General features: G+C 40.1%; 1 protein-coding gene across 5 annotated transcripts in view; it reads left to right on the top strand.

The window, feature by feature from the left end:
• Window positions 1–26,674, top strand: part of SPIDR (scaffold protein involved in DNA repair) — a 157,451-nt gene that overhangs the window by 97,242 nt on the left and 33,535 nt on the right. For all 5 annotated transcript variants that reach the window (XR_014514057.1, XM_083451603.1, XM_083451604.1 and 2 more), the window contains exons 9-10: window positions 4,621–4,822; window positions 6,657–6,931. Coding sequence is in view for 4 of the 5 variants with exons in the window: in XM_083451603.1 (XP_083307729.1) it covers window positions 4,621–4,822; window positions 6,657–6,931 (477 nt within the window). In the remaining variant the exon portion in view is untranslated. The remainder of the gene's footprint in view (window positions 1–4,620; window positions 4,823–6,656; window positions 6,932–26,674) is intronic.

Here is a 26,674-nt window from a genome sequence, read left to right as displayed (position 1 = left end):
AGTTTTGCCTTTACTTTGTGTTGTGGAATTTGCCAACACTTGAGAATAACTTCAGCTTGATTGTTTATCTTGCCGAATCTGTCTGCCTCAGTGAGCACCATCTTACTTCAGATCTCAATGAAATTACAATTGCTTTATTTTCTTTACTTTTTTGTATTTCAAAGTGTATTGTTGTTCTTTTCTTATCTGATATGGGGAATTAGAGAGTTACAAAGGACCCAAATTTTGTAATTATATTATACAGGCTAACCGTATCATATCCCTTTGTAAAATCCCAATAGTGTGCAAACAGCTCTTATTGGGGGATGGAGCTGTCCAGAAAACCAATGGCTTTATTGATAGCAGATACAAGAACTCAGCTATATAGGCAGTATATAAATTTAGTAAAATACTTTAAAATATTTAAAATGCATTTAAAATCTAAAAAGTACTTTGTGTATGTGTATTACTTTGTGTATTACTTATAAAGTAATCTGTGTATGTGTTAGAAAACAAACCACAATTTCCAACAGTTCATAACTAGCACATACCATTAAGTCTGAGCATGCTGTAGCCATGGAACATTTTGGGAGAATGCATAGATGGTCTGATTTCTGCTAATAATTGTTGTAGCAACTGTTTACATAAGCACTCCTGATAAAAATAATGTCAAACAACAGGCAGTTGTTTCTCAAAGGTGGCTTGTGTGTTCTAGTTGTATCCAAGTTTTTTTCTGCTCTAGAGAGCACTGGATTAATGCCATAGTGGGGAACAATAAGTGTAATTGTAAATGATAATCAGGAAAAATATGTGTCTGTTTTATATTGGCCTCTACTTCTTGGCATTGCATGTCATTTAGTTGAGTGCAGGCACCTGTACAAAAGATAGAATGTTAATACACAGCTTGGCAGTTCTCTGCCAGTAGCTAAAGAGCATTGGTTCCCTAGTAAGTGTGTGTCATGTTGAAAATGATTCGTTTGTCGCTTTCTGATTTACATTTCACTAATATTTGTTTATGAATAACTGGATCTTGGATCTTGGTATGCTGACAATCTGTAATGAGTGCCTAATTCATGCCCCCCCCCCAATTCACACATCATGAGTCTTTTGCTGTAATTCTAAAATCCTTGTGACCACATTGGCTTATCATATCCTGTCCCCCTATGCTGTGTGCCACCATAAATTGCCATAATATTTTCACCTGCCCAATCAATATATTGCTGGTTTATGTGTCCTGTGATTTTCTGGTAGAACAGCCAGTCATTCTTATAAGTAGTTAGGTTTCAAACAACTTAGGGTTTTAGAAACTGGCATGTTGAATTGTGCATAGAAATGGCCCAGGAGTAAGTGTAGTTGTGTTAAAACTTACATTATGGACCCTTCACTCAGTCCCAGTTGGCAATCTAGCTGCAGTATTTTGAACCAAATGTAGTTTCTGAATAGTTATCAAAGGCAGCCCTACATATAATGCATTGCAGCACTCAGGGTGAGATGTTATTCCAAGCATGGATTTAGATTAGATTTGGATTTGGATTAGAACATCTCTAGCCAACAAAGGTTGCAGCTGGGTCACCAGCCTGAATTAAAGGTGCTTCATGTCATGGGTGACAGCTGGATCTCTATAGACAATGCTGGAGTTAAGAGCATTTCCAGCCTGCAAGAGTTATCCTTCAGAGGAAGTACAGCACTCTCCAGCATAGGCTGACCATCACCTCCTAGGTCAGACAAACCATCAACAACACTTCTATCTTCTCTAGAGCGGCCTTCATATCACCCCAAATCCTTAAATGACCTAAGCAGTTTCATATAGATGGTATATAGGAGCACTCAGTCGCACAGCTTAGGGCAAAGCAATAGATGCCATGTACCACCTTCTGGAACATGAGTAGAATGTGTGCTTTTATTTAAAACGCATCTCTGGGTTATTTGTGGTGCATAGGAATTTGTTCATTTCTCCCCAAAAAAATCTAGTCCAGCCCTCCACAAGGTTTGAGGGACAGTGGACCAGCCCCCTGCTGAAAAAGTTTGCTGACCCCTGTGCTAGAACAGGGCATTTCCCATTTTGGACAGTCAATCCAGTAGTATACCATGATATCAAAAGACTCTTTGAGGTCCAAGAGAAATAACAGGGCAACACTCAAAGTATATATATTTCCTTGTATTAGGTCATTCGCTGGGGCTACCAGAACTGTTTCAATGCTGAACAGTAAATTGAAATTGATCCGGATAATCAGTGTCATTCAGTGTCTGTAGCTGTCTGGCTACAAATTTGCCTATGAAGGATATATTTGAAACTGGTCAATACCACCTCCAGGATCCATAGGACGACTGCCACCTTGCATGAACAAGATAGGCAGCAGATGGGGCAGATCTAGTGATACTTCTACTCAAAGTAGACCTATAAATTAGTGGGCATGATTAATCTAGGTGCATTAATTTCAGCAGGCTTACTCTTTATAGAACAGGGTTGGATGTAACCCCTTCTTATCACTTGTCTATTTCAGTTTGGTTCAGAATTGTTCTACTAGTGTACGTGGCTTTACATTAAAAAGTACCTACCATAATTTTCCAGTGCATTTATGGAATGTTAGCCACTCTGATCTGCAGACACCATTACTATGCTGTGAACTGAGGTTTCGACAGAACCCAAAAAGAAAGTGTGCCCTGTTATGACAAACCTGGAGTGATGTTCCCATCATTGTTTCATTTACCATAGTCAGGCAGTTTCTGTATGACTGAGCGTCACAATTTTCAACACACCCCAGGTAATGAATAGGAGGAACTAATTAAAAACCCTGGAAAGTAAATGCAGTAACAGAATGTAAATATAGTTCAGCAATGTCTCAACCTGTTTGATTTTGCTACTGCTGCACTACTTAGTTAACTATTTGAAAACTTTGCCATGCCTTTTCCCATCATATGCCTATAGTTTTAGCAATCTCTGCAAACAGAGTTCTATGTTTATTCAAACAAGTGAATAGTCACCATCTGTAACATAGGCACTCACCAACCTAACTCGAGCAGAGAGGGAAGCAATTGGCTGCCAATTAATTTCTGGACCCAATTCAAAGTGCTGGTTTTGACCTATGAAGCCTTAAACATCTCAGGACCACAAAACCTCAGGGACTACCTCTCCCTGTATAAACTGACCTGCACCATTTGATCACTATCTGAAGCCCTTCTTCATGTGCCTCCTCCATGAGAGGTCAAGAGGGTGGCAACCTGAGAATGGGCCTCTTCTGCAGTGGCTCCCCGTCTGTAGTTTGCTTGGTGCCTGCATTACATATCTTTAGATGCCAGGCAAAAACATTCCACTTCCAGGTGTTTTGCTAATTAAACAATCTATGGCCTACTAAACTGTGCTGGGATAGTGGTGATATTGTTTTTCTTTGTTACTATATTATGTACTTTTGTGTTTTTATATTGTAAACTGCCCTGTAATCCTCAGAATAAGGGCGCTATAGAAATTTAATAAATCAAACTAAATAAACAAACTTATGAATACATAGGCAGCATTGTTATACATTAGATGACCTCTTATTCCCTTTTTCCCAGCATAGTAGGCATGTTGTGTTTCCTTAGGCTTGCATCCTAATATCTCTTGTCATTTTGTGCAAGACAAAGGGGATAGAGTAAAGGGAAAAGCCAGTAGTAAATAATAAGCTATGCTGGTTGCCAGGAGTCCACTCTTAAACTTTTATTATTTATTATAAAGGTTTATACTGTGCCTTTCTAATACAGTGGAACCTCGGGTTGCGAATGTGATCCATTCGGGAGGGATGTTCGCAACCCGCAGTGGCACGTCTGCACACGTGTGGGTCGTGATTCGGCGCTTCTGCGCATTTGCAAAGTGCAATTTAGTGTTTCTGCGCATGCGCGACGCCGAAACCCGGAGGTAACCCGTTCTGGTACTTCCAAGTTCGGCATGGTGCGCAACCCAAAAACGCATAACCTGAAGTGTCTGTAACCCGAGCGTAACAAGACAAGCATAGCAGATAAAACAGTCTTCAATAAAATAATGTCAACCTCGTAAGTTAAACGCCTGTGGGATGTGGGGGATGTCTACACAAGCTAGTAGAAGCAATCAGAAAGGAAGTTATATGAACTTCAAGGAGCAAGCTGTTTCTCAATACTGGTGCACATGATACCCATCAAACTGCTCAGTTGTACCAGATTTTACAAAAGCTTGTAATGGACAATTAATGAGGCTAAATCATATATTGGTCCAGATTAATACACAAATCTGCCCTTTAAAAAAATTGACCATTAAACCAATACATCAAACGCTTACAACACATAACCTAATATTTTTTGTAAACCCATAATGTATGGCTGGTGGTAACTAATATTTCTTACAATAGTCAATAAACTTAATCTAATGAGCCACAAAATTATTGTGTATTAGTTTTCATTTAGTCTATAGCAATGTATTAGTATGGCCATTTCAGCAAAAATAATAATCATCATCTTCAAACTGTATGTTAAAATTAATTTGTTAGTAAAAAATATTTTAAAAGACTGCAGGAAAGTAATCTACATATACTTCTGAAGCAGATTCTAATTCATGATTATAGATTTGCTTACTAGTCTACAGCTCTAACTTGTTAAAGTAAATGAGATAACCATGATTCTGTTTTTCAGGCAAAGACTTCTTCTTCCAAATGATAGCATTCCAGTTATCATGAATACTTACTTCAGTCAGAAAGTTATTAAAGAACCAACAGAGATGGAAAGGCAACATCTTCAAGAACCATTGCTTATTAAAAGAAAGATATCTTTGGCTTGGGTATTCAATTTTTCCACCATAAAAGACAACTGGCCTCAAACATCTGCAATTAACCAGGTAATGTTTAATTTTACAGCTTAACACTTTGTAGCGAGCTGATGAACAGATATTTGCAAACAGTGCATGCAAGAACGCTCATGTGCGCTCTGTATCCTTCATTTAAGCAAGATTTAGAGTTTGCTAGTGAATAATATTGATATTTTACAATCAAGATTTTCCCCTACATGTTGACACACTGAACTGATGTGATACTTTGCTTTAGCCTCACTACTGTCTTGAGTAGTATTGCTGTCATATATTTAGCAGATTACTTTTCATCTGATTTGCTGCTCAACTACTTAAAATTACCAGCCTTTCTAAAGGGTTAGCTATATGTTGTCAAACAGCAAGCCAGTGGTGTTCCCACTCTCCCTGTCCATAAGCTCTAGGGATGTGTTCTGATGTCATTGTGCAGCATTTTCCATCTTACCTTTAGTGGCAGGAAACGCACAGTGTACAACACTGTACACATGGAGAAGTCCACAGCATTCCTATATGAAACTTGAACTGGGTGGTCATGGCTCTAATCTGTCCTTTTGAACTCTTAGTTAATGTTTCCTGATCTGAACCTCCTCTTAAGAAGATTCTGTTAGTGAGCTTTGCTTATGCTTGGAGAATCTCTGAGCTTCTTCACACATACAGCAGGCATTATAAAGTGGATCTTCTTCCCAAAGGTCCTGCCTTTGGATTTGGAGGATCAAATTGAAGACATACTCAAATCAGATTACTTCTAGAATATAGGCATTGGCCTCTGCTCTCCCAAGAGCAAAAGATATTTTTATTTACCAGTATCTCCTGTTCTTTTCAGAGTAAAGACGGGGTAGTCTGTTCATTCGTGGTTAAGGTTTAGGCTGATCTGCACCTATAGACACATGTTGAAAAGGAATGGGGGGGGGGGAGACAAATAGGGATTCACTGTCTCCATATTATCAGTTATTTGTGTTTGTTATAGATCTCAAAGTGCAATATATTCATGTTTACTGAAAAGTAAGACCCACTGTGGTCAGGAGTTGGCTTCCTAGTGTTTGTATAGGATTGTAGCCTTAATTTTTTGTGACTGCGGTTCTGTTTTTTCTGTTACCATGTTTGTTCCCAAGGGAATGCAGCCCTAGACAGAAAAAGAAAAGTTGCCCTGCCGCTGTTATAGGAGTACAAAGGCTGGAACATCCAGCTTATCTCCTCTTGGTTGGTAGATTCAGTCTTCAACCTCATCAGAGGGAGATTATCCGTGCTTTCCTAGGCAAGAACTGGCCAAGCAGAAAATGCTCACCTTCACATGGTTTTATTAAGAAACAAAAGAACAAATTGCTTTGAGGAAGCTACTGCCATTTGTTTCACCAGTTTGTCATCTAGATGAACTAATTCAGAATAAAGATTGTCCTGCTTCAGTTTTCACCATGTCTACCTCACACATTTTTTTACTCAAACACAGAGATGTTTATATGGAAGACCCCTGCCAATTTGTTCTGAGACAGTTATTGCTGCTGTGGGAATGACTTCTTTTCCTCAAGTCATGCAACCAGGAAAAACGTTATTTATTCCCCCCGCCCCCCAAAATCAAATACTATTCCTTCCAATTGCTCCCCAAAAACATAGAAAGAGGAAACATGTTTAATGCCAGGAACAATAAGGAGGAAACAAACAGAAAGAAAGGAGCTCTGATGAGATGAAATATTAGGGTAGCTTCAGGAGATGTTGAGGAGTGGGAGCATATAAAATGAGGTGGGTCTCTGGACCGCACATTGCCCACCTCTGTGCTAGAAGGATGGTAATTTGTGGTAAGCAAAACCTTTCTTTCCTGTATGTTTTCCTGCAATCTGTACAATGATTTGGTTTGTGCCTTTCTTGCCAGATCCCCTGTCTCAATATGAAGACTTTGAAGACTGTGCATACCGATAGCAACAATGAGCCCAAATTATCTCCCTTTGCAGTTACTCCCTTAAGCGACTCTCTTCTTGATATTGTGGAGACACAAGGAAGAGCTGGAGGGAGAGGAATCCAGGTCCAAGTGGTTGTTCAAAGGGTGTATTATTTGCCTGCTAAAGACGGTTTAAGGTGTCACCTTCAGAAAAACAACACTTCCGAGAACACTGCACCATTGTTAAATTCAGACCTGCCAAATGTTAGGTGAGTATTAGAAATTGGCCTAGTGTGAATCTCAGCATTGATGGGAACAGTCAAATTACAAGACAAGCTAGACTGAACATGTTGATAAGGCGGTCCTGAGTTTTTTATGAAGCCTAGAACAATCCTACCTTTTAGCTAAAAACAAGGTGCTGCTTTCCTTTTTTTTTAAGTAAAAGAGCAGGACTAGATAACTTATTCATCATTTGCAGCCCATATCCAAAATCTGTCATGAGTTTGAATTGTCTAACTAATTTTCTTGTAGTGAGCCATGTAATTACCCAGTTATTTGAATCATTATAATAATGCTGGTGATGCCAAACTACAGTTTGGAACATAGGGGGCTGTTTCAGGTCATTGGTCCATTTAGCTTAATATTGACTATTCAGTGGCTAGCAGCAGCTAATCTCACCCAATCCTGCCTGGGGACTCCAAGTACTTAAGAAACCAGGACATTTTACTCATCAAGTAGCTGTATTAAATTTGCAGTCTCATTATGTTTCCCATGTTATTCTCAAATTGTTGTTCTCATCTGAAATTAGTTTTTACCCTATTAATGCTCTCAGTGTCTTCTTAATCTTAATATAGTTTTTTGTAGAGCAGTTTTTTTGTGCATAGGAAACTGATATCGAGAGAACTTGGCTCATCCAAGGTCTCCCTATAACAGAACTCTTCTTTTTTAAAATTGTTTTTATTAAAGATTTTTGGGTTACAAAAGTACATACATCGTCTCTGTTTTCAGATCATGAAGTCCTTTCTACCGATCAGTTATATTTGATGTGAGACATTAATGTTGTAGTCAGTATAAAGTTGGGGGAGGAGAGATGTGATGCTTAATCAAAGCATCTTTTCTCACTCTCACTCTCACCTCCTCCTCTGTCAGATACCAGTGAGCTTAATTTCTGTTTACCCGAAAGGAATTGGACACAGCTTGTGAAAAGTACCTTGAAAGAAGAAATCTACCAGCTTGCAGTGGCGCATAGATCTTGTTGATGGAAATATTGGGAAAGAAATGTAGATTGTTGACAGTTGAAGGGTGGAAAATCTAATGCACTGTTTCAGTTTTTGTACTGTTGGCACCATACATACTTTGGTTTTCTAATATTTTCTTGCTCTGAGTGAGATGTCTGTTTTCATAGTCCCCGGCAAAATCAAATACCAGTTTATCTCAGTTTATTTCAGTTGGGATGAAAGGGTTAATTTGTACTTAGTCTGCCATATTTGCAAGGAAATCAGAGTGCTTCTAGATTATTGTTGTAGTTGGCAGATCTGCCTGTCTCAAGCAGGGGTATAGCAAGGGGGTGCGGTAGGTGCGGTCCGCCCCAGGTGTCCCCACCGAGGGGGGGGGGTGACATAATGCCAGGCAGCACTCACCACGGGGCCTGCAGCATACCTGAGCCATGTGTCTCTCCTGGGAGTGTTGCGGTGGCTTGAGAGCCCGAAGGCTCCGCGTTGCCCCAAACAGTCCGCCCGCTGTAGGGCAGCTGAGTGGGAGGAGGCAGGCAGACTCCTCGAAGGCCCCGCGGTGCCCCCGTGGGCGGCTGGCCCTGCCTCTGGGCACAGGGCATGTGCGCCACCACAGGCGCCCGATCGGCTTGCTCCACCACTGGTCTCAAGAGACAGTAGAGTGCACCCTCCTGGGATTGCAGCCATAGCTTAGTGTTAGCAGGAACGTAGTAACCTCCCTGGGGCACAAGCCTGGGCAGTGTTGATGGAGGTCCTGCAGATGGCAAGATATGACTATTCAAATTACCTTCATTGTCTAGGGCACAGGTGGCTAATCTTTTTCTTGGCCTTAAGGTTATGTTACTCTCTGGGAATCCCTCCAACGGTCACAGGCCAACAGCCCTGTTACCCGGCGCTCTTACACATGCTCAAATGTTTGGCACTGATTCTTTTTTACATTTCAATACCAAGTTAAGATACAGGTTTCTCAAGTTTTTATGAGTTGTGAATTGTCAGCCCAGATTGATATCAATTTTCACTCTTCAGTTTCATGTGTCTGAATGTATTTACTGTTTTAACTGCTTTATTATTTTTTTTATTGTTGCACTCTGCAATTAATTTTACTGTACCCCATCCTGATATCATTGTAGTGAAGGTTGGATTATGCATATTTGTGTTTTTGATTTTCCATCTAATCTGAAATGGTAGTTCATCAGGTATTCTGTTGTTACAGTTCACAGGGTCTTAGCATAGAAATAAAATAATAATAATAAAAACAGTTGTAAAGATTACCCTTGAACCTAGGTACCATAAAAGGGGGAAATCTTCCTAAGATGTTTCAGGACAGGTTAATACAGTAGACTCAGATTTGTACTTATTTCATAAATACAGTCTCTATTGGCAAACAAAAAATTAATTTTGGTGATTAAGAGGGAAAGCCCCCAGTAAATTCTGCCACTTGAATGGCACATTTGACAAAAGCCACCAGCAATACAGAGATGCAGAGTATGCTTGCTTGAAAAGGGTGTCCGTGTCATGTGCTGAAATGCAGCCTCAGTGGGTTCTTATAACCATACATACAGACACAAAGCAACAAGGATATACTTTTCTCCAGTGGAGTGAGAAATTAGAAAACTGAGCTTTGCAGCTACTAGAAACAAGGACTAGCATTCACACCCAGCCAAGAGTTGTGCACCCTTGCTTTAGAAATAGCCTTGGGAAATCCAAGCCTTCTTCCCTAGTGTTCAGAGGAATAGCTCAGTAGGTAGAACATGAGACTTTTAACTTAGGGTTGTGGGTTTCAGCCCCATGTTGGGCAAAAGATTTCTGCCTCACAGGGGGTTGGACTAGATGACCCTTGTGATCCCTTCCAACTATATGATTTCTTAATGTGGTGTGTGTGTTCTGGCTTAATTTGGTGGGTGTAAGAAGCACCCATGTTGTTTTGCAGGGATTAAGAAAAAGCTGCATCCTGCTTTAAACACAACATTGTGCCCACCTGTGCCTGTCAGTAATTAATAAAATAGTGTGAAGTGCTTAGTTGTTTAGATTAGATCTAAAAGATGTAGGTAATGAGGAAAATATAGTTTTTAAATTTTAAATATGCAATATATGGCCTTTCAGTGGGAGTGATTATGCTCCAGCAACTTTTAATGAGTTTCTGTAATGCATTTTTGTTTGTACAGTGGTACGTAGACTACATCAGACTTAGCTGATTCAGATGTGAATTATTCATAAGCTTCTTTACAGTTTTTGCTTTTCCGTGCTGAACTTTTATGTATCTACTTATACCTATCTTAACACAAACACCATTGAATTTATTGCAAGTTCTTTATCTGAGTAAAGATAATGGGTCCAATGCTATTGCTAACGTTTCAAGGTAGGCAAATTTGAATTGAGGTCACCATTGTGTTTACCTTAAGGAAAACCCAAGCCTGTGTTACACAAGACATTTTAAATTAGTGTTTATTGTGGCCCAAGAGGGAAAGGACATTTGTAGAAAATCCATGTTCACAGATGTTAGCATCTGTCAAATCGTTTTCTTTTGTGGGCAACTTCCATTCTGTTTACGACATACCATTCATTTTTTTCAAGTAAATGTTTCTAAACAAAGCATTCATGAGCATGATTTTAAAGAACTTTAATACTTATGGGACTTTTTTTTCAAGTACAAGATAAACAGGAAGCAGACAACCTAAATGTGCCTCACTGAACTCCATATGATAGAAATGTTTCAGTATCTCGTAAATAAGAGAGTCCAACTTGTAGTATTTTCATAAAGATGTCTCATTGCTATTTAAGGGCTCTTGCATTATTTCCCTTAGTTTTTTCCTTAGTTGAGCAAGATAAATCCCATGGCAGATTAAAGTGTGATAATCAAATTGTACTGTAAAGTTTCATCTCAAGGAACTGTAGGGGTGGAATCTGTAATTCACATATTGAAAGCATGGGTGCCATCCCCAAATAATTACGTTTTATTATTTCCCTTATAATCTCTCTCTTCCTTTTGAGAAGCCTAGAGAGGTTTATATAAAGCTCCTATTCCTTGGGAAATAATAATGATAACAGCAGAATGAATGAATGAATGAATGAATGAATGAATGAACGAACAAACAAACAAACGAATCTTCACCTGCTTAATGATACTGTGTAATGTCCCCCTCCTTTCCCCTGATTGCTGCATTGGATCTTCACCCCTGCTTGGTTTTGATGCATCTACACCATACTTTTAAAGCACATTTACACAGCTTCAATAGTCATGGCTTCTTCCAAGAATCCAAGGAACCATACTTACCCATCACAAAGCTACAATTCCCAACACCCTTAACAAACCACAGTTCTTAGGATTATTTGAAGAAGTAAATGTTTTAAATGTGTTTTAAATGTATGGTGTGGATGTTACCTATGTACCTTCCTTTGGGCTCTGTTATCATAGTTTAGTGCTCTGAAATTCAATCCCTGCCTATTTTGAATAACACACTTGCTTCTCATCAGCGTGGTCTGACAGGAAGCTCCCATGTATTCTGGAACCTAACTTCCTGGAACCTAACCTGAGCGCTGATGCTACCTTGTATTCCCTTCCCCACATCTGCAGTATGGGAATAATAATGCTAACCTACCTGGTAGGGTTGTAGAAAGGATTATTGAGAACTTACATAGGTGGTACTCTAAGATGCTGTATAAGTGCTGCTTATTCCTTTGAGTACTCTATTCTTTCTCTTATTATATTTTTTGCAATATATTCAGGATGCAATTTGCTGTGGAGCAAATTAGAAGATGTACTGTTTCTGTGTGAGTTATCTAGTGGTTTCAAGTGTAAGGAGCCTGTCATAGGCAACTTGTAAAGGTAACTTTCCTGCCCTAGAGCAGCGATCCAGTATGTGCGATACTAGTTATTAGTCAGTAGTTTCACCTGAGAATAGTAATTTTCCAGCACCTGGTATATGTCAAGTATTCCGAGATGGTGTACATCAAAAGTGTGGAATTTTCCTTTTCTTTCTGACATTTCTTCATTTTGAATATTTGTGCCTTTTAAATGTTGTGCTGAAAAGCAGAAGTCCAAGTAAATATACAACATAACCCTACCTCCCACTTCAGTTCTGGCCTGGCTAATAGTTGTGCTATAATCATGTTAGAGCAGCTAATCAGAAGTCTTATGAAATCTAGGCAAGTGAAGCTATGTATAGTACTATAAAGAGAATAGCTCTTGGCACCCCAGTACAATGTTGTTGGGTGTGCTGTATATAGAGTTAATATTAATAGATATAGGATTAGATGGCCCAAATTTGTGAAATATTTACTTATGAATTCAGGTTTATTTTTTTAAAAAGAAACCATCATATGGGGTGTACTATTTCTTTTAACAGACAATAAGAGGGATACAGCAGAATGTTAATTATTTCCATTTAAAGACATTTCTTATGGGCTGTCTCATTGGAGATCTACTGATATCAGCACCTAAACCCCCTCCCCCCAAATTCACTGTTCATCTCAGAAAGCCCATCATGTCTCAGATGTAGAGTGCATCACAACATTTTTGACAGAAATGTTCCTCATTCATTGGACTCAACTCACTTTTTGTAGTCTATACAAATTTACGTTGCCTTCCAAATGGAATATAGTTTTGGCTTCTCATTAACTTTTTTTTCATGCCTTATGGCAGGGGCCGGCAACCTAAGGCCCATGGGTCACAAGCGGCTCATGGGGGTCGTTTAACTGGCCCACAAGCCACCCCAGAACTGAGCCGCCCGCTTGGTGAGTCCCCGCTGCGCTAAACCAGCACAGTGCAGTGTGGGGACTCGCTTCTGTAGCACCAGAAATCGCGTCTGCGCATGTGCAGATGCCGGAAATCGTGTCTGTGTAGATGCAGACACTGGAAATCGCGTCTGCGCATGTGCAGATGCTGGAAATTGTGGGCGTCCGTGTGATCCGGCCCACGGAGGGATCTCCACTGGAATGAACTGGCCCAGGCGAGGTAAACCTTGCTGACCCCTGCCTTATGGCAACATTTTTGTGAGATATTATTTTTGTCCATTGTTGAAATCCACCCCAAGCAGGCTACTGCATGCTACAGGGCTCAATGCAGGATGGGTTGCACTTTTAATTATACATGGTGAGATTGTGCTGTAGATGTTGTATTTTAGTATAGGCTGAAATATTATAGCCATTATTTTTCTTTATGTCACTATGGCAACATATATATTTATTCTATATCATATCTTCTGAGGTTATAATTACACACTGCAAAAAGGTGATCGAGAACATACCTAGATAGAAGTATTGGGTGGACAAGCACTAAAAAATTAATAAGTTTGGTAACATCATCCAGGCAAAAAATGCTAATGTGCTGCTGCTCAGAGAAACCAATCAGGGATATGCTAGCTCTCCTACTTGTCACAACACCCCTACTTAAAATATCATATGGGGTTATATAGTATTATGATACTCTCCAGCCAGTTTTGGTATTCATTTTTAGTAGAGTGTGGTTGAATTCATCCTTTTATACTATTGCAGGATACACACAGGATACACATAGTATTAGCTATGGTCAAGGTTGGTGCCAGTGTAAGCCTTAATCATAGTTAAGATTGAAGACAGGGATTTGTGTTGGAGAACAGAAAAGCTCAGGGAATGCAGCATGCTGCCTCTCAGCCAGTTCCTGATCCCTTAACAATAGTTCAGGACAGGCTGCATTACGTCTGTAAATTATATTTTGATGATTCAGAATATTCAGCATAATAGCTGTGCAGCTCTATTATACATAGTGCTGTCATATTAAAACTAGCTTTGTCTATATTGTAAGTGTTACTCATTTTGTAACAAGTCATTCCTCAGCCCATTAAGTAAAAGTGGTTTTAAGCTAATTTGGTTTCACTAATTTAATAATCTGCAAGTAGTGCAGAGTCTATGAAATAATCAGGAGTATTTCTTTATGTTAAAGCTTCTCAAGCATTTGTGTCCACATTTTATTCTATTTTAAAAAGTGACAATGCAACCCCACATTTCTGGGAATGTTCATGTTACATTTGACACACTAAATGTTTTGTAATATAGGAGAACAAAGAAGTAATGTTCTGCTTTCCCAAAGTCAAATACATTCCACTTTGTATTTTCTACATTCACTTAAGTGTACTGTATTATTGCACATTCATTCTCTCCTGTATTGGGATTTGTACTTTTCATTATTAGAACCTCCTCCCATCCACTTCCTGTTCTTATTTGCTCTAAAAAAGCACATATTTCAAGGCTATCAGTAATACCCATTGTATGAGCCAAGCAATCATGTGATTTGTTTCTCCCCCCATTTCCCCCATGATCAGTGTCTCTGCACATGCTGTTCAGTAAACAAACTTCAGGGAACCAGACCAAGCTAGTTCAGAGCAGGGAGTTCATTCACACAGAGCCCTTGGAAAGTGATGCCTGTGCACAGCCTTGACGTAGGAACTAAGAAGAAGTAGAGAGGGGGTGGCAAAAGTTAGTATTTGTGTTTTCATTAATGCTTTTTATAGCTTGTAGCCAGCTGTAGCTGGTTAACATTTGCCTCTGACATCTATTAGCGTGCAGACTTCTTACGTAGGATTAACGGCTTCTGATGGAAATGGAGTTGTTAGTCATCGTATCATTCGTTTACAAGAAGGCTCTCCAACTTGTCATAGATTATATATTAGAACAGTACACATCTGTTTTAAACGCAAGAGTTTAGATTGCTCCTGCACCCAAGGAGGCACTTTGTACAGAACAGATAGCAAGACTTGTGGTTTTATTTTTAATCAGATTTAAGTTTTAAGGAAATATGGTTACGGGAGACTTAAAAAAAAAAAAATCCTTTAGGTAGTTGTAAATCATGCACAAGCAAATCTGTTGGCCTAAGATCTTTGAACCTAGTATGTATTGTACATTTATGCAGGTAAAAAGCACAGATCTAAAGCAAAGCAATGTTGGAGTGATTAACTAGCAACTGAGATTTCAGATCTGTTTGGGATCTTAAGAACTGATTTTCAGAGACACTTCAGTTTAATGAACCCTTATTTAATGCTGACTCCTGTTCTTAGTTGGTGCAAGAGTAGATTACTTGGCTTTGAGTCTGTATGTGGCCCTTGCTATTCTATGCAGAGTGAGTGAAAGGCATATATTGTGGCCATTCCTTCTGGACCTGCTGTTTGCGCCTGAGAACTGGCATCTGGAGAAATTTAGCTAAGGCATTTAAATACTGCTCTTCCAAAACATTTGAAGTGACATTTGAGCATTTGCTGTTGGACTGGAGAGCAGAAGGGATGCACACTCTGGCATTTGTCATCAGCCAGGGAATCTAGGGCCACCAGGAGGCTACAGCCCATGCCTTCCAGAAAGAACATTGACCTGGGAGAGACCACGCTGTCCCCATCCATCGATCAGGGAAGAAGCAGATGCTGGAACTTGCTTCTCTCCTCCCTGCCTGAAAGAACATTGAGCTCCCAGCTGTGTGTTGTCCTGGGATTTTAGCAAGAAAGGAAAATAACAGTCTGGCCCCATCCTTTGACCAAAGGAAGAAGAGCCACCAATTGCTATAAAACCAAGAACACTTGCAAGGGGAAAATAAGCCTGGCCTGAAATTGATATATACAGACACTCACCCACATACACACATTCTACTTGTGGATGACTATAGCACCTTGTGCGTAGCACTGGGAAATAAGTAAATAAATAAACTCATACCAGGAAAAGGCAGGAAAGAGCTGGAGAGTTCTCATGGCCCATGAGGAGACCCTTCCTGGAGCCCAAAGAGGATGTCAGTGAAGGCAGAGGAAGTCCCAGAGAGACTGGAGGTGCAGCAGGGCTTCGTTTAGGCTGCTCAGCCTTCCTGCCCAACAGCTGATCTGCTGGGTAGCACAGCTGCCACCGCAGCTTTCCCACAGTCCCCCCAGCCAGCCAAAGAGCTTCAACTCTAGTTGAAGAGACAATTGTGGGGAGAGAGAGTGGGAGAGCAGGGGAAAATAGGCATTTAGAGGGTGCTCCTTGCTTTATGGGATTTCACTTATGGCGGAACGTAACCCCCAGGTAAGGGGGGGGGGCGCTTGTACAGGGTGAGTCCTTTAAAATAGGCCCCGTGGATACAGAGTAGACATGTTCCACAGGGCCTCTTTTAAAAGACTCACCCTGTATGTAGTAGCAGTTTTTGTAAAACTTGTAAAAGACCAGTTCAGTCAGATTCACAGTGCCCTCAGTGCACCTCAGTGCAAGCTTGCAGAAGTAGTGCCTGATTATTTAAACGTCTTGGAAGTCTACCAGCTTTTTGGAGTATAGTTTTTCAATCCTTTTCAATATTTTTATATTGTTTGTTATATTAGACGGAGGGCCATAGAGCAATGTTAGAGGACATGCTTTGCATGCAGAAGATTCCAGGTTCAGTAGCCAGCACCCTGAAGAGGCGCCTGTTAGACAACCCTGACTATGGCCTGACTTCCTATAAGGCAGCTTCCTATTTTAATGTGCCTAATGCAGCTACTCAGCTTTCTGATGTTTAACTGAGATACAATGGATACTAATAAGTTTTTCTCAACAGTTCTTTGGGAACGCCAACAACCAGATAGCAGCAAGGGTTTTGGCACAATTTTTTCACTGAATCCTGACATCTTCAAAGTGTTATAAACCTATGAACTAATTAATCTTCCCAAGAGTGCTTTGAAATAAACTGAAAATAACAGAACATAAATAGTATTTTAACATTTCCCTTGAGGCTTTTAATGCACTTCATTGTGTTTCCCACTCAGCTTTTCTCTCAAGTTCTAAGTGTTACAGCATGATCCTATCTCCTGACTTACACTCAACAGTATAGCAGGTGCAGTTCTACCCTACCCAGCATGGCAATTTAGCAATGGCGAAAGCTTGTATCTGCTGCTACTTTTATCACACAGCTTTGTCATGTGCAGGGACACTGCAGGAACAGGGAAATGACTACCCCAGTCCTCTCTGATGCTTTCAGAAAGTACTCAGTTTCATAATAGGAAGCATACAATGAGAAGAAGTGGGCTCCCTACCATGTCACTCTGTTTGAGATTGGAGGATGCGTCTTGCCCATGGCTTTGCCACAGCGATAGTAGTACAATAAGGAAGAGGTCCTACTCCTCCCTGTTACTATTTGCACTGTTTCTTGTTTTAAGTGTAGCTCTCCCACCTTTTTTTTGTCAGTCCCCATTACCAGGGATGGGACCTAATACCTTCTGTATTCTAAGCTCGTGGTTTTCCACATGGCTGCAGGTTCACATGGGGGCTCTGAGCTATATGGATATGAGCCACCCTAGAATATTGTCTAGAATATTGCGTGAATTACTGTAGTTGATCATACAATAGGTGGTAGATTGACTGGTTAGTATTTACTGGTAAGTAGACTTCTGTCTCTTTCATTTGTGTCTGTAACTCAGGGGTCAGCAAACTTTTCCAGCAGGGGGCCGGTCCACTGTCCCTCAGACCTGGGGGGGGGGGGCTGGACTATAATTTGGGGGGGGTGAATGAATTCCTATGTCCCACAAATAACCCAGAGATGCATTTTAAATAAAAGCACTCATTCTACTCATGTAAAAACACCAGGCAGGCCCCACAAACAACCCAGAGATGCATTTTAAATAAAAGGACACATTCCACTCATGTAAAAACATGCTGATTCCTGGACTGTCTGTGGGACGGATCCCCAGGCCTTAGTTTGCCTACCCATGCTGTAACTAAATTTGCCTTCCTGTGTTGTGCATGTGAAGGAGACGGCCTTGCCCATCCCCATGTTGCACAGCTGCCCTGTAGAGAAGCCTACACACAGTTTTCAATGGAATCAGGGTTCTAGTTTGCATTGGCTTCCCTACTCAGATAGCCACACAGTGTGTGGATCTTGGAGGCAGGGAGCTACAAAACATTGTGGGCAGGGCCAGTGACATGTCCCACTGCCCTTTCGATTATGGAACCTTCTTCATATATATAATGGGTGAAGAGGGCTTATGAGTTAATTTCTAAAAATTGTGGGATACATAGGATTGCCTTTTTCTTGAGGAACTGTGTATAGAATAGAAAAATGCAATGTTCTAAAATTTAGTCTCTTTCAACCCATAAACATCATTTGGTGGCAGCTGATTAGTTTAAAAACTGAGGCTGTGAAAGGACATTTGACAGGAGGCATTTGGCTGGCTAATTTACATGGCAAAAAAAAAAATAATTTTTATTTCTGAACTCTATAGTACAGTTTGCAACCTTATGGGGGAAATAATAAAATGTTAAATTGATAATTACATGGCATTTTTACAGATAGCACAGTATCTGATGTTGAAATATAAATGTGCAAGATAGAGCTGAAATATTTCTCTTATCTTGCAGATGGGTGGAAGGCTGAACTTCAAACTTTCTGAAAACACATGTCCCTGTGGTACCACAGATAAAACAAAATAAAACCATAGGCCCTACTTCTATTTTATTTTATTTGCAGCATCACAGTTCAATATTGCAAACAGAAGCTTGGCCTGTGGAGGCTTAAACCTCCCTTCTCCCAAACACTGGTTGAATCTGTGTTTTTGTAAAGAAAAAAAGTGTAAAATCCCTATCATGATAGAAACATGTCGTTTCAACTAGATTGATCTCAGTGGGATCATTCCCCCCCCCCATATCATTCCTGTCTTTAAATCCAGTACAATGATGGATCCCTCCTGCTTTCTTCCCCTTTTTGATATGTTGGAGCAGCATGTGGTATGAAATTATCTAAGTAATTATGCCAGTGGGGGAACAGCTAAGTGAGCCTGTTTTACTTTAACCCCTGGATTTTACTTATTACTTATAGATTATCATTCCCTAGGTCGATACGACTTATGAACAGAACAGTTACAATACCTACCATTTAGTAAGCACAATATATTTGCATATAGAAAGCAAAATTATCCACTGGCTAATAAATTACATAACAGCCACCTTTTGATAAAATTCTTATTTTCTATTGTAGTAGGATAAGCACTCTAAAAGTATGGTGTATAACTAGTTTTAGCTGAACCATTTTGCGTTAATAAACTTGCAGGTGTTTCAGATTCACCCAGTTATGAAAAAAATAATAATGATGAGATCTAATGTCACTCCAGCAGACGTGACAGGGCTTTCTGTTTCTCTCCTTCCCCTCAAGCACCCTGTTATCAACTGTCCGTGGCATATTTTGGAGGCACACAACAGTGTTCAGGAAGGGGGAGAGGATGGGAAAGTCCTGTTTGCATGAACAGTCGTTCAAATGGAACAAAGTGTAGGGTGGGTCAGTGTAGTTTCCCAAAAATGGCTTTGCAGGCCAAATGGATGGCCAAATTTGGCATGCTAGCTAGAGTCTCCCCATGACTGTAGTACATCAAGAAGCATTGTTGTAGTAAAGTATAGTAGACCATGGAGTCTTGCCTCAATAAATGAGAGAGTTCACTTAGTTAAGATAAATGTATATCTTTGCAACAACTTTCATTGATGAAAGATCATGCTGGTGTGCCCTCTCTACCACATCATATATCCCTAATGAAGAGCTGGTTTGAAATAAAATAAAAGTAAAGTAAAGTATTGGCCGGTAATCTAGAAAGCAGAGGAAGAGATGAGCATGCAAAAACACCTTTTGTTGAACCATAAAGAGCACTTTAAATACGGAGTTTTAAAACTGAATTTTTATCTGAGATAGCTTCTAGAGTGAAAATGAAACAAACCTCTATATCTGTGAGCATGAGAACAACCATGTTTATAAGAGACGTGAGAGAACCACTCCCCCCCCCCCCCCGAGAGAAGATGTTTGGCAAGCCAAAAATCTGCTTGGTTTTGTGTGTCTGCTCTTGTAATTTACAGCAGTCAGCGTTTCAGCAAGAGTGAGACTTAATGTTAAATAACTCTATAGTTCCACAAAGTCATTAGTTCAGCAGTTCATATAGTTTCATAGCAATCAGAAAGAGTTTCATTGAGAGGAAGGGGTTTAAGACTTTTGTGCACACACCTACAAACCAGCTGGCTCTTGTGCAGCAAGTCTTCTGACAGAAAACACTCAGAATCTAGCAATATATTGTTTTATGTTACAAATTAGAGAAGATGTGGCAGAAGTGCCAAGGAGATGCTGTTAGTTGAACAAATTCATATTCAGAACCAGTTAAATTACAGATTTCTGTGACATTCAAAAATATGATATGGCTGGTTCTTTACAATACTCCCCTTCCTTCCCCACCCACAATCAGTACTGAGCTACTGTCACAGTATGCTTGTATCATAGTGTTCTGCTATCTATATTTTCATTCACATGAGGGATAAAATCAAAGTCTAAGCTACTCATATCCAAACTGCATGAGTAATTTTGAATGCGTTAGCTGATGATGTTAACAAAATGCCCTTGTCCAATCCTAATTTGTGTGATTACCTTCAGTCTCCCTCAATTCCCTCTGTAGTTTAGATTAGATAATAGCATTCTTTGCTTTTGTGTTAAGCCTATGGCTAGTAGTAAATAGACCTGTTTTTCAGTGCTGATAAAGAAAATCTCATCCCTTTCAGGGAAATACTGCTTATGTGGGTGGAGCAGAAAAGAAGAACCAAGATCTATCCTGAAGATAGTTTGTCAAGCTCTTTGAGGTCTTTTGTGATGAAAAGTCATATATAAGTGCGAGACGGCTGTTGATTAACTTTGATTGCCATTCTTCGTGTGTTCACAGCAGTTTAACTATGTCTCTTTCTAAACCATTTTTAAAGAAATGTTAAAAATAGAAACAGTTCTTCATACACAAAATTATCTTTATCACATTTTAATGTTTTAAAATTCATGTGTGTATCCTTCAGCAGCTGGAAGACTGGCTGACAAACAAACAAAAAAAACCCCCATCAAACCATTTGGTGACAAATCTGCATGTGATGATAAAGAACCAGACGTCATCCTGTTCTATCTAGTTGTACCTTTCATCTCAATGCAGAGCTATACAACTTCATTAAAAGTTAGGACTTTGTACCAAGGGAATTCTAGAACCTGTTCTGTGCCCATTAAGTAGCATCACTGATTTGCCTTCTGTTGATTACATATACCTGGTGCACTTTCCAAAATTAAGTTTCAGATAATAAATAAGAAACTATTTTGAACTGCTGTTTTCGGCCTTCAGAAAGGCATCAGAAATTCTGATCAGTGCTAGAGTCAAGTGTGGTAATGACTTGTTCTATTTTTCAAATGCTTTTCTTTCCTGCATGCCTCCTCTGCTGAATGTTCTGTTTTGCACAAGGCACAGCTCTAATCCAGTCAAGTCTGCTAAGGTTTCCTGCATTACCATCCTAAAACAGAATTGCAGGGTAGGGCTTAACACCCAATACTTTTATTCAGAACCATGTTTCCCCCTGCAAAATGGATGTTATATGGGTGCAATTAATATACCATTTGGCACTATAGTGGCTGCATCTGCATCACTTGCAGCTTTCAGACAGTCTTGTTTGTTTGTTTCTTACATTTATATCCCACCTTTTTCTCCAAGGAGGCCAAGATGGTGTACGTGGTTCTCCTCCTCGTGTAATCCCTACAACCAGTGCTTTTTTTTAAGGTACTGACCACCACCACCACCCAAACCCAAGAACCAAATACGCAGAGTAGTTCCTGGCATTCAGTCTTCATCCACCCCATTACTACTTCCAGCACGTATGTGGCCTCAACTAATTCAAATGTTATAGAGAAAAAACTGTATAATAGAATTGTAGAGTCGGAAGGTACCTCAAGGGTTATCTAGTCCAACCGCCTGCAAGGCAGGAATCACAGCTAAAGCATGCATGCGGAGCAGAGCGCAAGAGTCAGGGAGGAATCTAAGCCAGTGCACTTGCTCTCGCTTGGCAATATGGGCTGGCAGCAGCAGCCCTCATGGGGTCCAGGCACTCATTCACATATTGATGACACCATGCTCATTATGTAAAGATAACTTCTTCCTGTGGATGTTGAACACCATGGGGAGAAAGCACAGTTGCCAGTGAATCAGGCATTTGCAACCCACTGGACCCAACCAGTCAATGCCTTCTGTTTAGCTGTTACAAGCCAAGATGGGCAGGGCTTGAGGGTACCTGTGGTAGCCAAACTCCTTCAAGCAACTTGTCCATAACCTCAGAATATCCACAACCCCTGAATCTGATCTCATACCATTTTACTTAAGGTTACTGCTGGATCATGCCAGAGGCTCAGCTAGGCCAGCAGCCTATTCTCATAGTGGCTAACCAGAAATACCGGGAGGCCTGAAACAAGACTGGAGTACAATAGCACTGGTGAACTGAACACCGCCTTTACAAACAATGGTGTCTCATTCAGGCTAGTATGAGTGACTGTGCTTTGCAAATTTGTCACAGCAGACCACTGAGAGGCTCCATTTTACCAGTCCATACCAGTCCAAAGAGTTGTGCTAGATGGCTACCCGAGGACTTAATTTCCTTGCCACCATCACTGCCATGAGCCTGTCCTTTCATCTGTGCTCATTCACTGTGAGAAATACATCACCTGTAGTCAGGGCTATCACCCTGCCTATTTCAGCATTCTGAGCTGCCCAGGGAGCCAATTAAGCACCACAGCACTGGAGAGGACACTTAGAAGTAGTTGTGCCAGTGTCCTTCCTCTTCTCACTATTCCATAGTGAGGCCAGGCCTTGACAGGAGCACTAAGCATATCAGAGCAATCAGAAGTTCCTTAGGTTCCCTAAGTCTTTAGGGAAACGCCATCTTCCTTTGCTAGTCCAGACTACAAGGAAATGGGCTGTCCGTGACAGTGGAATGACTGTAACCAGCACAGAACCAATTCCAAACTGTTTTATGGGAAGCACTAGATGAAGGGTCCTTGTGCGGCAAATACCCAATGTAGTAAGACAGCTCCATGAAGTCCTGAGCTGGTTTAAACAAGTTAGCCCTAGCATGGATGTTGAAATGTGTGGGCACCCCACACCACCCCAAGACCACTTCTTGCAGCTCAGGGAGGCTGATGGGCAGTACGCCAACACTATTCCTGTTCTGTGTCTCAGACCCAGCATGAGGAACTGCCCCTCAAATCCAGTACCCAGGAAGAATGGTTTCCTGGTGAAGAAGATTGCATTTTTATGGATGATAGCAATTCTGTCTCCTCTCCAAGCTGGATTGGTTTATACCTGAAAACTTTGGCAGATAGATCTGGTCCACCTGGTTCATCCACCTCAATAATACATTCCAGGTCAGCCATCTCATCCATGATCAAATCTTGAATGAGAGGTGCTTTCTTGTGGACTGATGTGGCACATAATAACAGTACCACCAGGTTTGAGGGCAAGCTAACATGGCAACCCAAAACTTGTCAGCTGAGAGATGACCTTGAAGGGTCTACAACACTTAAGAAATCTGCCACTTCTTTCCATTAAGTGCCAGAATCATCTCCCAGCGCTATGCCTCCTCCTGCCTGTGACCCTGGCTCTTTGCACCCTCACTTTGTGCATTGCAGGCAGAACACAGCAGAGAAACAAATGTGTTGAATGCCCACATGCTGTTTGAATAGCTTCAGAGTGTGTCCCTTTGTTGTGAGCACTGCTTGTATGTACATGGGGGGGGGGGACCCTCTAAATATTGCCCATTACCTGTTACAAGGTACAAGTTGAAATAGTAATTGCAGGGTGGAGGGTAGCTAGTATGATTGCAGTTAATAAATATTTTTACTCTGCTCTTTGACTCTCAGATATGGAGAAGAAGGGTGGTTGGAGAAGGAAGATTTGACTGGGCTGAGTTGTACAAATACAGTGTTGCAGACAACTGTGACTGACTGCCCTCTTAATCATGTGACTGAAAGAATCATAGATGCAAGGAAATTTGGGCACCTAGAAGTTATAGCCTGTTATCAAATCCTCAGCCTCAGATTTAAAAAAGTGGACATAATTTAATACTGAAGAGTTTAATATATTATCAATTAATAATAATAAAAATTATAATCTATGTGATTTTAAAAAAAATTATGCATAACCTCCTTGAGAAATCCTAAAAGGAGTGCTTAGTGATGCATATTACCTTATTAAATCAGTTTCTTACCTTTCAGTCATAAATATTCAAAATTCCTTTTCAGTATTTCTTATTTCCCAGAAGGTAGAATTATCCCACAGAGAGAAGCTACCATTAGCTAATAAAGAGATACAAAGTGGCACTTTATCTTGTTGCTACAAATTCTTAAAATCCAAAGTTAGAATGGGCATATACTCGTTTGCCTCACAACACAAAAATAAACCTTTTATGTTCGGTAACTACAGATAATTTTTCATTATTCAAAATATTTATCAGTAACTAACATACTTTAACACTGCATTCTGTTGTATTCCTAAATTGTACCTTATTACCATATATGATAATATATGAGGCATAGATAATAAACCAATATTTTAAGTAAATATGTTACAATAAGCAATTTCAACTTTTTCTTTAGTTTGTATTTGTGGATAATTACTAATCTTAGTTCTGTTGAGAACAGAGTACAAGCTTCCCAGGGTGCACATTTTTCTCTCCAGGTGTTTAGAGTGGTAGCCTAGGATGTGGTCTCCATTGCTTGACTGTTGTTTTCCCACTTTATTAATTAATCATTTATTTACATTTCTGTTACAAATTTTGCAAGAAGCAAAGCACTCTTAATTATTCCAACATCTCTTCTGCTTGTAAAAAGCATTATTCTGGCACCATGCTAAGTCAAAGTGAGTAAGTAAGTAAATAAATAAAAATATATATAAAAAAAACAATAAAAAGGGAGGAGGGGGAAATCTATGGTGCATGCAGATAATAAGAACTTAGCATATTGGACTAATTTGTGGCAGGGTATTGCTGAGAGCAAAGCAAACACAAAAGTTGAATTGTATAGAGGGGGAAAAACCTTGTTTCATCTGCACGCTGGATTGTTCAGTTAACATCTCATCAAATTTTTTAAAAAGGTAAACAAGATTAACTGTTTACTTGAAGTGAACTGAAGTCTGGATGTTTTTCTGAAGAACACAATGTACTGTTGTATCTTGTTTCCAGAGTGGTGTTTATCATAATTCCTTGTGCTGTGGTTGGTAGAGTGCTGGGAAGGCACTCCGCCCACTCATGGCTCATTCCTGCTCTCGCTCTCGCTCTCCCTCCGATTGAGGCCTCACTGCAGGACTGTAAAGCAGAGGGAGATGTCCTGTGTCAGCTTTGCTGCTTGTCATGAGCCGACATTTACCTAGAATGAAATAACAGAGGCCATTTCCTGGAATTCTCGATGGGCTGCTGAGAAGCCCTACCATAACTTTTGTAAACAGTCTGCTCACATACACACAAGACTCTCTCTCTCTCAGAGGCATGCACATATGAAACAGAGCCAGCAAAAGCACTCAGAACTGAAAACAATTGAAAAGTCTCTGTGTGTGTTTTAGAGAGGAGGAGGGGGAAGAGAACCAAGATTAGTAACCTGAAGCAGGAATTGTCTTTTGCCAAACAAGGATCTCCAGCAGATCCCTTTCCTGCTATTTCTCCTCTCTGTTGTGTAGTTTATTTTGCTGGTGTAGGATATATTTTTAGTTCAGTGGCAGTTCAACAGAAAGAATATCTCAAATGTAGGCACCATTCCACAATCAACTATGTTTTATTTCACTTGCTTTGTGCATCCATTGAAGCTGTGATGTTTATATTTGCTTCATGTTACTAAGATAATTTTGGAACGGTCCTACAGTTTTCTGGTTTTTTTCTTTCTTTTTTTAAGTTCTAGTTCTGTGGTGTATTTACAAATTATCTTAGCATCCCATTCAGAGGGCAGCTGTAGAGAAATGCTTCCAAATCCATTCTCATCTCTGCATACAAATTACGTCTGATTGTTCGAAGGTTAAATCATTCCATTAGAGATTATCTATCTCTGAACCAGTACAATTTTGTTTGCATTTTTTAAATGTAATTTTTGAGAATTCATGTTTGCATTGTCTTTGAAAGATCTGATCTCTTTTTAACTTTGTCACAAACTAGTTGTCAAAAATATACATGGTCTGGACTTTCCTATCGGAAGGTGCTTTCTGATGCTTCTTGTCCAGCTTCTTCAGTTGGGAGAATTGGACCCTCTCTTTAACCAGTCCACATGGGTTTCTCACGTTTAGAGACTAGAGCACCTCTCCTCCCTCTGCCATGGAATCATTCTCCTTTCTCCTCAGCTCTCTTTGAATAAGAGGTAAAAAGCAGGAGCTCTCCCATCCACTGCAGAGCAGGATAGGGTTGTGGGGACATCCTGTAGTATGTGGCATTTGATCACCAGTGATCCAGATAACCATTATCTATCTCCAGTTGACATATCATATCAAATCAACTGACTCTTACAATCTTCTGTGGTGATACCCAGCTGCTGTAGGCAACAACCAGCTCTTAATTTACTCTAACTCTTGAGTGAAGGAATTATAAGAGTTGCATCTTTAATTTCATTCTAAGGGGGGCAACCACCACCTAATTACTGAGTTGCATCTGAGCTAGTTCAGCCTTTCTTTCACTTTGGTCAAAGCATGTTGCATGTGATCTGGCATACAGGAGTAAGATTCCCATGAGTTGTCAAGAAATAAATTCTAAGTTTAGAAGATTTATTAAGACTAGGGATGGAAATATCAAGGGGATGGGAAGCAGATAGGTAACTTTAAAAATAAACAACAGTTAACTCTCTAAACAACCTAAACAGTTCACAAGCCAACATTTCATAATGCCAGTTTGCTTGTGCTTCTATTCCTCAAGGCATAGATGCATCAAAAAGACTAAAAAACATTTTTTTAAGGACTTGCCTTCACAAGTTTTGTAAGTAGATTAATTAACCCACGTTTTAGGGGTGAGAATTTAATGCTGCTTAAT

The sequence above is a fragment of the Podarcis tiliguerta genome (assembly GCF_965153285.1).
Source record: "Podarcis tiliguerta genome assembly, chromosome: 7".
In the NCBI taxonomy this organism is placed as follows: Eukaryota; Metazoa; Chordata; class Lepidosauria; order Squamata; family Lacertidae; genus Podarcis; species Podarcis tiliguerta.
Note: the sequence above shows the minus strand (reverse complement) of the source record. Positions and strands in the feature narration are given on the sequence as shown.